This window comes from Artemia franciscana, chromosome 14 (genome assembly GCF_032884065.1).
Source record: "Artemia franciscana chromosome 14, ASM3288406v1, whole genome shotgun sequence".
NCBI lineage: Eukaryota > Metazoa > Arthropoda > Branchiopoda > Anostraca > Artemiidae > Artemia > Artemia franciscana.
In genome coordinates this window covers 6,599,258-6,615,012 of record NC_088876.1, presented here as the reverse complement: position 1 = coordinate 6,615,012, position 15,755 = coordinate 6,599,258, and the positions used below count along the sequence as shown (strand labels likewise).

The 15,755-nt window shown below is 34.4% G+C and overlaps 1 protein-coding gene across 1 annotated transcript in view; it reads left to right on the top strand.

The window, feature by feature from the left end:
* Nucleotides 1-8,473: 8,473 nt before the first annotated feature.
* LOC136035244 (zinc finger protein 345-like) overlaps nt 8,474-15,755 on the top strand; it is a 47,422-nt gene continuing 40,140 nt past the window's right edge. The window contains exons 1-3 of the mRNA XM_065716904.1: nt 8,474-8,541; nt 8,722-8,792; nt 13,515-13,646. Of these exons, the coding sequence (XP_065572976.1) occupies nt 8,540-8,541; nt 8,722-8,792; nt 13,515-13,646 (205 nt within the window). The 5' untranslated portion in view covers nt 8,474-8,539. The remainder of the gene's footprint in view (nt 8,542-8,721; nt 8,793-13,514; nt 13,647-15,755) is intronic.

Below are 15,755 nucleotides of genomic sequence, written 5' to 3'. Positions count from 1 at the left end.
CTAGATAAAGCAACACACTGCAGGGACCAGAATTAGATTCTGGTGATAAGGGACCAAACCTAGATAAAGCAACACACTGCAGGGACCAGAATTAGATTCTGGTGATAAGGAACCAAACTTAGATAAATCAACACACTGCAGGGATCAGAATTAGTTCTGGTGATAAGGAACCAAACCTAGAAAAAAAGCAAGACACTGCAGGGACCAGAATTAGATTCTGGTGATACGGAACCAAACCTAGATAAAGCAACACACTGCAGGGACCAGAATTAGATTCTGGTGATAAGGAACCAAACCTAGATAAAGCAACACACTGCAGGGACCAGAATTAGATTCTGGTGATAAGGAACCAAACCTAGGTAAAGCAACACACTGCAGGGACCAGAATTAGATTCTGGTGATAAGGAACCAAACCTAGATAAAGCAACACAATGCAGGGACCAGAATTAGATTCTGGTGATAAGGCCATGTGAAATCGCTTCCCTATTAACCCTAATAAGAAGGAAAAGATCATCTTGATGTCCTGTAGTGGCACCTATAGCTGACCTTACCTGCACAAAAAGGACTGAACTCAAAGTATATCTTCTGATATTTCAACTCCTAGAATCAAAAGAGCTACTGCAAGATATCTAAGCAGATTCAAGCCAACGGAAGATAAATAAAGAGCAACCACTTGCAGTGGTCCAAATAAACTCACATAGTGAGTTAAAAGGAAAAGGGCTCAATAGTCTTAACTGAAAAGCCCACGCTTCCTGAAACAGAAGAAGAAGTGGTGTAGTGGGTCTGGTCTCAGCTTGGTAATATGGGACCCAGAGTTTGAACTCAGCCGTAGCAAAACACTGCATGGCCTCAAATTCCAATTCAGTGATAAGAGTATGTGGAGGGGTTTTCCTACTAATCAGAGGCAATACTACAGCGTTGCCTATGGTAAAAGCCTTGCGGTTCAAATGTTTTTTGTTTTGTTTTTTCAGATGCACTACGTATGGAAGGGATCGTTGCATGAACTTCGGAACTGGATCATTCGATTGGAAATTTCATTAGCTTTTTAAGAGTAAAAAGTGATTGGAGGGCAGCAAGCCCCCCCCCTCCCACGCTCTTTTTTCCCAAATGTGTCCGATGAAAATTTTGAGATAGCCATTTTGTTAAAATAGTTCAAGATCATATAGTAAAAGCTCCGGTGTCGACGCAATCTCCCAGGGCCCTGGGGCAGGCGTTGTAAGTTATTCCCTAGGGGTATATATGGTTCTTATGGAAGGGATGCTCGTATAAACTTCATAGAGAGCTAATTTGAGCGGAAATTGAAAGTTCTAGTCCACTTTTTAAGAGTCAAAAGGGATCGGATGGCAACTAGTCGCCCCACGCCTTTTTTCCCTAAACCCATCCAGTTCAAATTTTGAGATAGCCACTTTTTTAAACAGATCAAAAATTAGGTAACAAAAATGTGGTGTCGACAGAACTCCCAAAGGCCCAGGGGACAGGCGTTGTAAGTTGTGTCCTGGAGGCGTATATGATTCTTATGAAGGGGATGCTCGTATAAACTTCAGAGAGGGCTCATTCGATTGGAAATTTAAATTTCTAGTTCACTTTTTAAGAGTCAAAAGAGATCCGAAGGCAACTAGCCCCCTCCCCTCTCCCCCGAAAAAACGCCCTTTTTTTCCCAAACCCATCCGCTATAAATTTTGAGATAAGCATTTTGTTAAAAATAGTTCAAAGGTCAGACAAGAAAAACTGCGGTGTCGATACAACCCCCGAGGGCCCAAGGGCAGGCGTTGTAAGTTATGCCCATGGGGCATATTTTTCTTATGAAAGGGATGCTCGTATAACCTTCGGAGAGGGCTCATTTGATTGGAAATTAAAACTTCTAATTCTTTTTTTTAAGAGTCAAAAGACATGCGAGGGCAACTAGCCCTTTTTTCCCCAGATCCATCCGATACAAATTTCGAGATAGTCATTGTTTTAAATATTTCAATCATCAATAACAAAACTCCGGGGTCGACAAACCCCCACCCCCCAGAGCCCGTGGGCAAGTGTTTTAAATTATGCCCCGGAGGCGTATAAGGTTTTTATGTAAGAGGTGGTCGCGTAAACTTCGATGGTGGCTCATTTGATTGGAAATTGAACGTGCTAGTTACCTGTTTACGAGTCAAAAGTTAATGGAGGGCATCTACCCCCTGACACAAAACACCCTCTTTTCTCCAAATGCATCAAATGAAAATTTAGAGATGGCTACTTCCCGTTTCCCTAACTGTCAAAGTATCATCCTCTTACTTAAATAACCAATTCTCTTTCTTAGAATTATCATTCTCTTACTTAAGTTGCTCCAAAGTTCTGCAAAATTAGTTTAACCTTTTTTTTATTATAATAATTGGGGGAACAGAATTCAAATACATGTGAGAATTGCATTAAGGATTGGTTGTTAGACCGCGGTCGTTTCCAGGGAGTAGGGGTTATGTACTTCTGCTGAATGATGTCTTAACTATAAAGAAAAGTACGGTTATTGCCCGTTTCTTTAGCGATAAAATTATAAGGCCTACTGCGTATTTGGTGCTTTACTAAAAGGAAATATATTACAAATATTTTTTTTTGTTCGTATTGCAACATTGAAAATAAAATGAAAAGTGCAGTGTAACCAGACCAGGATTTACCAATAGGCCCACTAGGCCCTGCGCTTTCACTATTCCCGAAGTTTTGCGGATTTCCCCGAAAATCTCGCAAAAAAGCTTGGGCGTAGAGACGTCAAAGCTTTAGATCCGGCCTGGGTGAAACTAGATCTTGAGCTGGTGAGCTTTCAGCAATTCATATTATCTCCAATATTCAGTTTAATTTATCTGTTCCTACCAAAACTCAATTTATTATAGAATAAAAAAATATTTTGAAATAGGGAATTTTGAAAAACTTGAAACTTTGGCAATAAAAAACGAACGAAAATTAATTGAAAAAATGACTTTCCGAAAAGAAGTTTTCTAAAGAAAAGTAAAGGTCATATTAAACTTAAGATCAGAAGAAATAGAAACCTACAATAACTCAAACTCAAAACAACTAGAAATTACAGTTAAAGAATAAACGAAACCCAAAACGAACAGAAATTAAATAAACAATCATAGCAAAAAACATAAAACAGGTACTAAGATTAATGAATAAATAAATCTCAAAGCGAGTAAAACTTAAGTTGAATATGCAAATCTAGCTTAAAACAAACAGTAATCTCTACAAAGAAGAGTTTAGGTTTTAACTCGTTCTTTCGCTGTAAAAGTCTAAAACCTACTGCATCATTGGCGCTTTGCTGAAAACAAATTATGTTACAAATATTTCCTTTTTTACTTATTAAAATATCCAAAATAAACGTAAAAATAACAGTAAAATTAAATTTTGAACTGATGAGAGCTTTCAGCAATTAATATCATTGTATATCAAATGTTTAGTTTATTTTCATCAGTTCTTTCCAAGACTGTTCAAGACAAATAACTGTTTGAATTCCTACAAACAACTGTTTGTAGGAATACAAATAACTGTTCACTACAAATAACTGTTCACTACAAATAACTGTTCAATACAAATAACTGTTCAATACAAATAACTGTTCAATACAAATAACTGTTCAATACAAATAACTGTTCAATACAAATAACTGTTTGTATTCCCTAACTGTAAAAGTCTTAAGCCTACTACATCATTGGTGCTTCACTGAAAACGAATTATATTACAAATATTTTCTTTTTCAGTTATTGTAGCAGCATTGTAAATGAAAATAAAATTACAGTGAAGTAAAATCTTGAACTGATGATCTTTCAACAATTAGTAGCATTGTATATCAAACATTCAGTTTGATTTTATTTGTACTTTTCAAGACTGCTCAAGACACATATAGTTTTCAGTAAAGCGCGAATGACGCAATAGGTTTTAGACTTTTACAGTGAAAGAAGGAGGCAAAATCCAAACTCTTCTTTGTAGAGATTTTTGTCCGTTTCAAGCTGGATTTGTATATTCAATTTAAGTTTTACTCGTTTTGGGACTTATTTATTCATTTATATTAGAAACTCTTCTATGTTTTTTTGCTATGACTGTTTATTTGATTTCTCTTTGTTTTGGGTTTCATTTATTCTTTAATAGTAATTTGTAGTTGTTTTGAGTTTGAGCTATTGTAGGTTTCTATTTCTTCTGATCTTAAGTTTAATATGGCCTTTACTTTTTTATAGAAAACTTCTTTTTCAGAAAGTATTTTTTAAATTAATTCAAATAAAAAAGCTAATTGGCCCTTTTTCCTGTCTCCAGGTATATAAATTAATAAAGTTTAATGTTACCCATCAAAAGCTACGAGTCTGGAAAATCTACCTGATTTTCACAAAATGGAGAGCAACGCCCAAAACGTCAGGGGATCTTAATGAAATCACTCCATCAGATTGAGCATATCAGAAAACCCTGCTATAGAGGTTTCAAGCTCCAGTCCACAACAATGTGGAATATTTTATTGTTTGCCAGAAGAAATATTACAGTATGTATGCATATTTATTTGTTTGTGTTTTTTTTTTCAGGGCTGATTGTATTGAACCATTGGTATTAGAAGATTGAGGAAGAGTTCATTCAATCGAAAATACGAGTTCTAGTGTTGTTCTTAAAGGACCGAAACGATAGGAGGGCAACTAGCCTTGCCCTGGCACCCTTTTTCTCCAAAGGCATATGGCCAAAATTTTAGATAGTTGAAAGCCTCAGTAATTACGCCTTTGGAGATGACCATGCCCCCATAGTCCCTTAGGAAGGGACTATAAGCTATGTAATTTGTCTGTTGTTTACATATAGCATTTGTTATGGTAAAATATACGGATGTTCTTCTTTTTTAGGGGAGGGGGGAGGTTTTCCACGGTGATAATTTCCCATGTGGAGAAAAGTTTATGTGGGGAATTTTCGGGGAGAAAATTTACATATTACTTGGATATCTTGGTATGATTTGAAAATGGTCAGAAATTAGATTATAAAAATAAGTTTTTTCATCTAAAAGTCAGGAGCAACATTAAAACTTAAGGTGTGCAGAAATTGCTTTTCTGCCTCTTCCTCAGCACTCGCTCTTCCGGCTAAAGTTTGATTTTTGTCACAATTCTTTACAAAAGCTTTTCAATTTTAATGATATGAATTTTAAAGAACTTCAGGACTTAATCATAAAGAGTAAGAACTGAGGGGGAGCAGCCTCATAAATACGGAATAATTCCTGTTCGTTTTAAGTTCTAGTGGTACTCCTTACTTTTGAATTATTATTTTTATTTTTGTTTTATTTAATAACCACAAGAAATAACTATATAGATTTAGCAATAATAAGAGCCTTATTATAGAGCCAAAAATAATAGTTATTTTCCTAATGTTTTGTAGTCTATTTGTTTTTGTTTTTTTTTTTCGAAAAAAAAAATCTTGTACTTTTACAAAACTGTTGATAACTTTTATATAATTTAAAAAGCTCTTGTATATAATTTAAAAAATCTGGTTCATGACTAAAAAGAAATTGACAAGATCTATAGAACCTTACAAGTTTCTTGTGTGGTTTGACTAGCCTTCTACTAATTAACTTCTCTCTCACTTTCCATTCATTTCAGTTTCCCACATTACCACGTTCCATTCAAGAAACAAAATCGTTGGCAAACTGCTATAAAAACAGAACAACAAGGAGAATTTGATCTGATTTATCAAATCATAGCCGATACAAAAAACAGGCATTTTGGAAAATGATTTCATTCTACCCTTAGCCTCAAAGATTGAAGGGTAAAAAATGGGTAAAAAGATTGAAGGGTAAAAAAATTGGTAAAAAGATTGAAGGGTAAAAAAATTGAAGGGTAAAAAGGGTTAAAAATGTTGGTAATAAAGTGAAGCCATCAGTTTAGTGCAAACACAAGAATAATGCAAAGACTAAAACTCTCATGAAACATACAATTACTTCCCCTACTATTGAAAATAAAAAGCAAACAGCTTTTTTAAGCAAACAATGTGGTGTTTGTTATAGATTTGAGTGAACTTTATTTAGTTGCATTTCAAATTTCCAAAAGCGAGGAGGTGACTATTACATCTGGCTTTTGGTAATTAAGGCAAGATGAAAGATAAAAACTGTCTGTAAAAAGCTCTTGTCAAAGACTTGTGTATGAATATGAAGGGCTAAATCTATATTTTGATCTTGGCTGTATTTTGTAAGTTTTTATCTGAGGTACACTTTTTAAAATTCAAGTCTATCTTTTTATGCCCTTGTTTCTTGGATGAGAATACCTCTGTATTTTTAAGGTACCTCTGGGTAGGGTGGATCGTAGGGTGGGTTAACCTCCTTCCCCAGAAGTTCGGAATCTTCACCAGTTTCATAGGTGGTGGGACGAAAAATACCAGTGTAGGGGCTAAAGTGTTGTGGGTTCCCCCAAAGCAATAATTCTGTATCAAGACCTGCCTCTGAGATAAAATTAAATAAAAAAAAACTAGTTTTTTAACTGAAAGTAAGGAGCGACATTAAAACTTAAAACGAACAGAAATTATTCCGTATATGAAATGGGTTGTCCCCTCCGCAATCCCTCGCTCTTTACGCTAAAGCTTTTAATTGTTTTAAAAAGTAGAATTGTGGCAAAGAGTCAAACTTTAGCGTAAAGAGCGAGGGATTGCCGAGGGGACAACCCATTTCATATACGGAATAATTTCTGTTCGTTTTAAGTTTTAATGTCGCTCCTTACTTTCAGTTAAAAAACTAGTTTTTTTTATTTAATTTCTGAACGTTTTTGAATTAATGCATGTTTGATTTTGGCTCTCCGCACATAAATTATTGAAATGAAATTTGTATATTAATTTTTTTTTGACTAAATGGCTTTCTCATAGTTTTGATCAGACGATTTTGAAAAATGAGGGGTGGGGAAGGAGGCCTAGCTGCCCTACAATTTTTCGGTTACTTAAAAAGGCTACTAGAACTTTTAATTTTTAACGAACGTTTTTATTAGTAAAAAATATGCGTAACTTAAGAATTAACTTACGTAACAAACTTTTATATTCTTATATTTTTATTATGTGTACGAGGGGGTTTTTACCCTCGTTAATACCTCGCTCTTTACACTAAATCGTAAGTTTTGTCCCAATTCTTTAAGAATGACCCCTGAATCAAAAAGACCGTAGAATAAATAGTTGAAATTACTAAAAATACTTTAGCATACAGAGCGAGGTATTTATCTCCTCCTAAATACCTCGCTCTTTATGCTAAAGTATTTTTAGAACCCCTCATATGCGTAATAATCTCTGTTCGTTTTAAGTTTCAATGCTACTCCTTCCTTTCATTTGAGAAAACGTTTTCATGTTTATTTTTCATTGTTTTCTTATAGTAATGCTAGCCCTTTCCTGCGCCCTTTTCATTGAATTTTTCTTCCCCCATGACAGATTCCTCCCAGGAAAGATCCTCCAACATAGCCCCCTCTCCTCAGCCCCAACCCCAAACAAAATAAAATCCCCCTGAAAACGTCTGTACACTTCCCAATAACCATTACTATATGTAAACACTGGTCAAAGTTTGTAACTTGCAGCCCCTCCCCCAGGGATTATGGGGGAGTAAGTCATTCCCAAAGACATAGTTATTATGGTTTTCGACTATGCGGAACAAAATGGCTATCTCAAAATTTTAATCCGTTGACTTTTGGAAAACAATTAGCGTGGGAGGGGGCCTAAGTGCCCTCCAATTTTTTTGATCACTTAAAAAGGGCACTAGAACTTTTCATTTCCGTAAGAATGAGTCCTCTTGCGACACTCTAGGACCACTTGGTGGATACGATGACCCCTGGGAAAAAAACAAAAAAACAAACAAACAAATAAATACGCACCCGTGATTTGTCTTCTGGCAAAAAATACGAAATTTTACATTTTTTTAGATAGGAGCTAGAAATTTTCGCTAAAGGGCTCTCTGATACCCCGAATGCGATGGTGTGATTTTCGTTAAGATTCTATGACTTTTAGAGGATGTTTCCCCCTATTTTCCAAAATAAGGCAAATTTTCTCAGTCTCGTAACTTTTGATGACAAAGACTAAATTAATTGAAACTTATATATTTAGAATCAGCGTGAAAATTCGATTCTTTTGATATATCTTTTAGCATCAAAATTCCGTTTTTTAGAGTTTCGTTTACTATTGAGCCGGGTCGCTCCTTACTACAGTTCGTTACCACGAACTGTTTGATAAGATAGAAGAAGGAAAATTTGATATTAATTAAGATTGTAGATTCGTCTAAAGTAAGTAGTATATACCATATTTGTACACCTTGCTTCTTCAGGGCTTTGATGGTCAAAATTATAATCTCAAGAGGAAGAATTGGAATTTTTATTTTATTTTATTATTAACTTAAAAATGAAATAAGATAATTCGATTTTGATTGCCTGTAAAATGTGTCTCTTGTATGTCTCCCATTGCCTCAAGATTGACGTCACATGTTTTTTCCCTTCTAAGTTTTAACTCCTTCAATCTCTCATCTTTCTTCTAGGAGGTAAAGCTAAACCTACATATTTGAAGATTTTGTTGACGCTGTGGATAAATAGTGCTATTCGTTATTTGAAGATTTTGTTGACGCTGTGGATAAATAGTGCTATTCGTTATTTGAAGATTTTGTTGACGCTGTGGATAAATAGTGCTATTCGTTATTTGAAGATTTTGTTGACGCTGTGGATAAATAGTGCTATTCGTTATTTGAAGATTTTGTTGACGCTGTGGATAAATAGTGCTATTCGTTATGTCTGAAGAAATTGACCCTGCTGTGAATGAAGAGACTTTGGTTTTACCAATTTCATCAAGTGGCATAAGTGGTAAGTAACCTAATGATTATGCTAATAATAGGGAAGACTAACATCAAAGTAGGATACTTTTTTGATTCAACCCTAACTAGTGAGGGTCTTGGGCAAGCCTGCCAGAGTTGCAGACAGCGCTTCCACTACATCACAAGAGATATCCATTCATTCACCAAAACATACAAAAGTTCTGGCATTGTGATTTAAAAAAATAAATGAAATAGGATGCAATAAAACTGTTATTTGGAGTATTTAGCACGATTCTGTTTTTTCGTCAGTTGGGATCTAAGAATCAGATAATTTATCAAGCCACTGGATCAAATTTAAAGGATTAAAACCTCAGGAAAATGAAGTAGGCCTAATTGCCATGGACGTAGCTACAGTATTTTTATTGGGGGGAGGTAAGAAGGGGTGCTATTGAAATAGATGCTATTCAAGGGGTAGTGAAGAAAAGTAACTATTTCACTATTATGCTACTTGGTGAATTTAAAGAAATTGTGCAATAAATTGAAAACAATAAATACCCATTAAACAGCTATAAATACAAGTGTTGGTGCTTGGCTTTTACTAAAATTGTCAGCTATGAGTTGCTGCAGACAATGGTAGTGTAACGTAAAAAAGCTTTTGGGTGGGCGTATATCGTATATATTGGCTTTTTTAGCCATATTCTCCACTAAGGCTGAAGTACATACCCCCCCCCCCTCCACTTCCCCCAGCCCCACGTCCAGAACGGGATACTCAATTTCGTAATTGAACCAAGCTCTTTTCTAATAGTCCCGGGTATTGCGCTATTCATTTGCTCGTAATTTTGAGTGGATTTTGACTCTGTAAGGTTTAATTCATTGTACTAAACTTTTAATATATGTGATTTATTGAAATATTATTTATGATTTTTCATTGAATTGATTTGTTTGTAAGTCTGCCGATTTATATTGATAAATAGTATTGATATCAGCGGACCACATAAAGCCGAAATAAAAATCATAGACAGCGCAATAATGCTGTCTAAGCAAAGATACAGGATGAGTCAAAGTATTTCCACAGATTGTGTAACTTTATTTAGCGACATATTTCCTACATTTAAATAACGATCATTTTTCGAATTTGATAGTATTCGAAAAAGTATAATAGTTTGAATTATCAACTTATCCGTTGGGCATTGTTTGACAAAAAATCCAGAAAATCTGAGCAATTATTGGTACCATTACGGCAGAAATTTTAAATTAATTAAACGTAAAAACGTAAAGAATAGGAGTCCTGTGGTGGTGCAGTGGATTTGACCTTAGCTTGGTAATACGGGACCCAGAGATCGAATCACACTGCAGGAATGCACTGCAGGGCCGACGCAGGGACCATAGTAGTCAAGAAGCGTCCTTAATTCTTAAAAAAAATAAAGAATAGGATGCAGGAATGCACTGCAGGGCCGACGCAGGGACCATAGTAGTCAAGAAGCGTCGTTAATTCTTAAAAAAAATGAAGAATAGGATGCAGGAATGCACTGCAGGGCCGACGCAGGGACCATAGTAGTCAAGAAGCGTCCTTAATTCTTAAAAAAAAAAAAAAAAATAAAGAATAGGATGCAGGAATGCACTGCAGGGCCGACGCAGGGACCATAGTAGTCAAGAAGCGTCGTTAATTCTTAAAAAAAATGAAGAATAGGATGCAGGAATGCACTGCAGGGCCGACGCAGGGACCTTAGTAGTCAAGAAGCGTCGTTAATTCTTAAATATATAAATATAAAGAATAGGACATTATCAGCGCTTATTAGGCATTTCAATGATAAATAAGAGAATCGGAGTTTTAAATAAATACTGGAAATAAAAATTAAAACGATTAAATTATTCCTAGAGCAGATCTCCTCTACCAAATTCTATGACCAAACTAAGATTGATTTGACCTATGTAGTTATAGTACGAATCTGGGTTGCAGTGGTAGTTAGCAACCTAATAAGAGATGATCACGCCCCATAGTATAAAAAAAAAACAAAAAAAACCCATAACTCCTAAAACTACACTCAGATCAAAAAAAGGACACAAACTAGAACCGCCTTGTACAACACCCCTATTTAGGAAGCTAACTGCCCCTTGACTTGAATAACAAGGAAAATATATTGATTTGAAAATCAAGAAAAGGGGTGCAACCATGATATTCTGTATCGAGGCCATCTTTTTTCTTTTCTTTTTTTAGATTATGGAGCACTAGACTATCGTAGAGAGCTTTTTATAGTAGCTCATTTTAAAGGAAATTAAAAGGGTTGAAAACCTTTCTTTTAATTACAAATAATATTTCAAAAATATAATCAATAAAGCTGCATTTTCATGGTCAAAATTGATGAATTGCGTCATAATCGTAGGTATTTAGTCAACATAATTGAGAGCTGTTTAATGGCTCATTTAAAGGAAATTGCTGTATATAGAAACCTTTTGTAATTAACAAAAATAATGTTTAATATAAAAAAATGTTTTACGACATCTGTATTTTAATATAACACTGAAGTAACGAATGTTAGCTCGTATGCATTCATCTTGCATACGAAGCTCAAAATAGTATTTTTAACATTATAAAAGCATGTAATTATAGTTATATTATAGTAAAGAACCAAATCTAGTCCATGTTAACTGAAACAATCTGTTAACAAGATAAGTTGAAACAAATACCGTTTGAAAGTTGTTTCTCTAAGGTATGTTGTATAAGGAAAAGATAGCAGCTGCTCTCACAATCATCAGAAACATCATCACAGGTTGCTAGAAATCATCAGAAATCATCATCACAGCTCCTAGAAATCATCACAAACCTGTTCCACTAGAAGACAGCATAAAATGGAAAGAAATGGACTGTGTTTTCTGATGCTGATATAGTTTTTTTTATCATTTTTGTATTTTGTTTAAATGTTTGAAAGTAAAAAGCTCAACTTAAAAAAAAAAACTTGACTAGATCATTAAAGCACTCTCCCTCCATTGTATATCTCCTTTCAGTACATTCTGATAATGGAAGATATACAATATGGAAATGATAAAGTTGCTTCTCTAAATATAATTGCGTTTGAAAGTTGCTTCTCTAAGGTACGTTGTATAAGGAAAAGATAGCAGCTGCTCTAGCAATCACCAGAAACATCCCTGTTCCACTAGAAGACAGCATAAAATGGAAATAAGTGGACTGTGTTTTCTGATGCTGATCAGACATTTTTGTTTAAACATTTGAAAGTAAAAAGCTCAACTTAAAAAAAAAACTTGACTAGATCATTAAAGCACTCTCCCTCCATTGTATATCTCCTTTGGGTACATTGTGATAATGGGAGATATACATTATGGAAATGACAGCATAAAATGGAAAGAAGGGGACTGTGTTTTCTGATACTGATATGGTTTTGTTATTATTTTTGTATTTTGTTTAAGCGTTTGAAAGTAAAAAGCTCGACCTAAAAAAAAAACTTGACTAGATCATTAAAGCACTCTCCCTCCATTGTATATCTCCTTTGGGTACATTGTGATAATGGGAGATATACATTATGGAAATGACAGCATAAAATGGAAAGAAGGGGACTGTGTTTTCTGATACTGATATGGTTTTGTTATTATTTTTGTATTTTGTTTAAAAGTTTGAAAGTAAAAAGCTCGACCTAAAAAAAAACTTGACTAGATCATTAAAGCACTCTCCCTCCATTGTATATCTCCTTTGGGTACATTGTGATAATGGGAGATATACATTATGGAAATGACAGCATAAAATGGAAAGAAGGGGACTGTGTTTTCTGATACTGATATGGTTTTGTTATTATTTTTGTATTTTGTTTAAGCGTTTGAAAGTAAAAAGCTCGACCTAAAAAAAAAACTTGACTAGATCATTAAAGCGCTCTCCCTCCATTGTATATTTCCTTTCAGTACATTCTGATAATGGGAGATATAGATTATGGAAATGATAGGTATTCAGCTAAGTGTCATTCACGGTTTTATGCAGTGGTTTTATCTTCTCCCTGGTCATCCAATGCGAATAGAGCCAAATACAAATTGTATTTTGTTCCATCAGATTTTTGTCAAACTAATTCAAAGTTAGAATTCTGCCAATATTGTTAAAAGTAGTGCATCGGATGTAAAGACTGGTTATTGGCTTTATGTCTTTCTAACTAAGAAGGGTGTGAAGTATATGTATCCTCTGCGTCTATCTGCACACTCGAAAGCCCCCGTGTCATAACCGACAATGAAAATAAGGAATACGCTGTTCAAAATCTGAAGGGAATTCAAGATTATTTTCCTAAAGCTTTGCCTCCCATGCAGTGCCACATTTTGTATCACGTTGTTGAAGAATTTCTCAAAATTTATGATTTATACTGCATTGACGACTTTCTGGTGGGATATATACTCTTATTTGTTTTATACTATTGATGTTAGTGCCCTAAGAATAATGTGTGGTAGCAATACAGTTAGCATATATAAATATATCTTTTAATAAAAAATAAACAAAAACCTTTTTTCATTAATTGAATTTAATTGATAAAATTGCATTAATAGAAGTATTTATGAATTACCCTGATCTAGATGACAATATGCTATATCTCTAACTGTGGCTAGATACACAAAAAATTAGTCGTTTATAGTTTTCTTCTTCTAGAGACTACACATGGCTTAGGCTGATATTTTTTATTATTTTTTTTTTTCAATCTTTTGGTGTTAACTTGCCTTACCGTTTGAATTTGCTTGACAGTTACGGTGTTAGCCCGTTAAATGTAGTTTTTTGTTATAGGTTGTGACAAGGTATCTAGTCCTGATGAACCAATACAATGTAGAGATTGTGGTGTCACCATATTATGCAAACAATGTTGTTCCCATATTGTAGAAGTTATGAATATAAAGCCTGAGGCAAAAGAAGAATCTGGTAATTGTTTTCTATTTTAGTTATTCAGCCAGTTGAAAACATAAAATATGGTAACTATTGTGATAATTGTTCCCAGTTTTAGTTATTCAGCCAGTAAAAACATCGATTATGGTAATTTTGCTGGTAACTGTTTTCAATTTTAGTTTATCAGTCAGTAGACACATCAAATATGGTAATTGTTCTGGTAATTGTTTTCTATTTAATTAATGAGTTAGTTAAAAATATCAAATTTGGTAAGGGTTCTGACAATGTTTTCTATTTTAGTGGTTCAGGCTGTCTTTTGGCAAGATTATTTTTAAATTTTAATGCGAAACTTTCAGCTGCGAATGATTGGTAGGCTAGAAATCCACTTGTTCTTAACGAAAAGAAATGTCAATAATAGTGTTTTCACGTACGGGTCCAGTTCAGTTGTTTTTTCTATTTTTTTAGATTAGAACTTAAACATGTTCGTCATTTTAAGTATCTCTTGTATTTTCTAAATGAAAATTTATATTTCAGTAAAATCTGAAAATATTACAAAACAAAGCACTTAGGATCCTTCTTAATATTGATTAAATAAAAAAAACAAGTTTTTTAAACTGCAAGTAAGGAGCGACAGTAAAACTTAAAACGAACAGAAATTACTTCGTATATGAAAGAGTACATTACGTTTTTGAAGTAATGCATGTTATTATTTTCCAGCTGTACTTTTTAAATTAAAAAAATACTTTAGTGTAAAGAGTGAGGAGTTGCGCAGGGGACAACCTCTTTCATTTACGGAATAATTTTGTTCGCTTTAAGTTTTAATGTCGCTCCTTACTTTCCGTTTAATTTTTCTTTTATTTAATTTCTGAACGTTTTTGAATTAATGCATGTTTTATTTTGTCTCTCCACAATAATTAATTCATGAATAATTAATTATTAATTGTTAGTAATAATTAAGTAAAAAAATTAAGATCAATAATCATCTCAAAATTAACACAAGCAAATATTATCATAAATCAAAGTGTAGCTAATTTCACGTGTAAAGCTTAGAGTATTAAGATGAAAAGGGTGTCAAATGCACACATCAACAATATTTTTGGAACGGCTTAACGTGTCAAGGCGAAATTTCCGGGGCATCATGAAAGTGATGTTCAACTGAACAAATATGCACATTTTAATATGCACAATCTAATTTCAGGCATGTGGTCAATTTTCGGGGTGATTTTTGGAGCTTCCATCTGTATGTTCGCCATAGATTGGCCCAAAGTTGAAATATTTAAACTTTTATATCTAAACTGACCTACCAAATAATGCTAGTAAATCCTGCTCTCCCTTCATGGAAATTTTCTTCTCCCATTACAAATTCTCGAAGGAAAGTTCCCCCAGCATATCCCCCTCTTCTCAACCCCTCCCCCAAACCAAAAAAATCCTCCTGAAAACGCCTGTATACTTCCCAATAACCATTACTACATGTAAGCACAGGTCAAAGTTTGTAACTTGTTGCCCCTCCCACGGGGACTGTGGGGGAGTAAGTCGTCCCCAAAGACATAGTTATAAGGTTTTTCGACTACGCTGAATAAAATGGCTATCTCAGAATTTTGATCCGTTGACTTTGGGAAAATAATTAGCGTGGGAGGGGGCCTAGGTGCCCTCCAATTTTTTTGGTCACTTAAAAAGGGCACTAGAACTTTTCATTTCCGTTAGAATGAGCCCTCTTGCAACATTCTAGGACAACTGGGTCGATACGATCACCCCTGGGAAAAAAAAAAAAAAAAACAAAAAAACAAAAAAACAAATAAACACGCATCCGTGATCTGCCTTCTGGCAAAAAATGCAAAATTCCACATTTTTGTAGATAGGAGCTCGAAACTTCTACAATAGGGTTCTCTGATACGCTGAATCTGATGGCGTGATTTTCGTTAAGATTCTATGACTTTTAGGGGGCGTTTCCCCCTATTTTCTAAAATAACGCAAATTTTCTCAGGCTCGTAACTTTTGATGGGTAAGACTAAACTTGATGAAACTTATATATTTAAAACCAGCATTGAAATGCGATTCTTTTGATATAGCTATTGGTATCAAAATTCCATTTTTTAGAGTTTTGGTTACTATTGAGCCGGGTCGCTCCTTACTACAGTTCGTTAC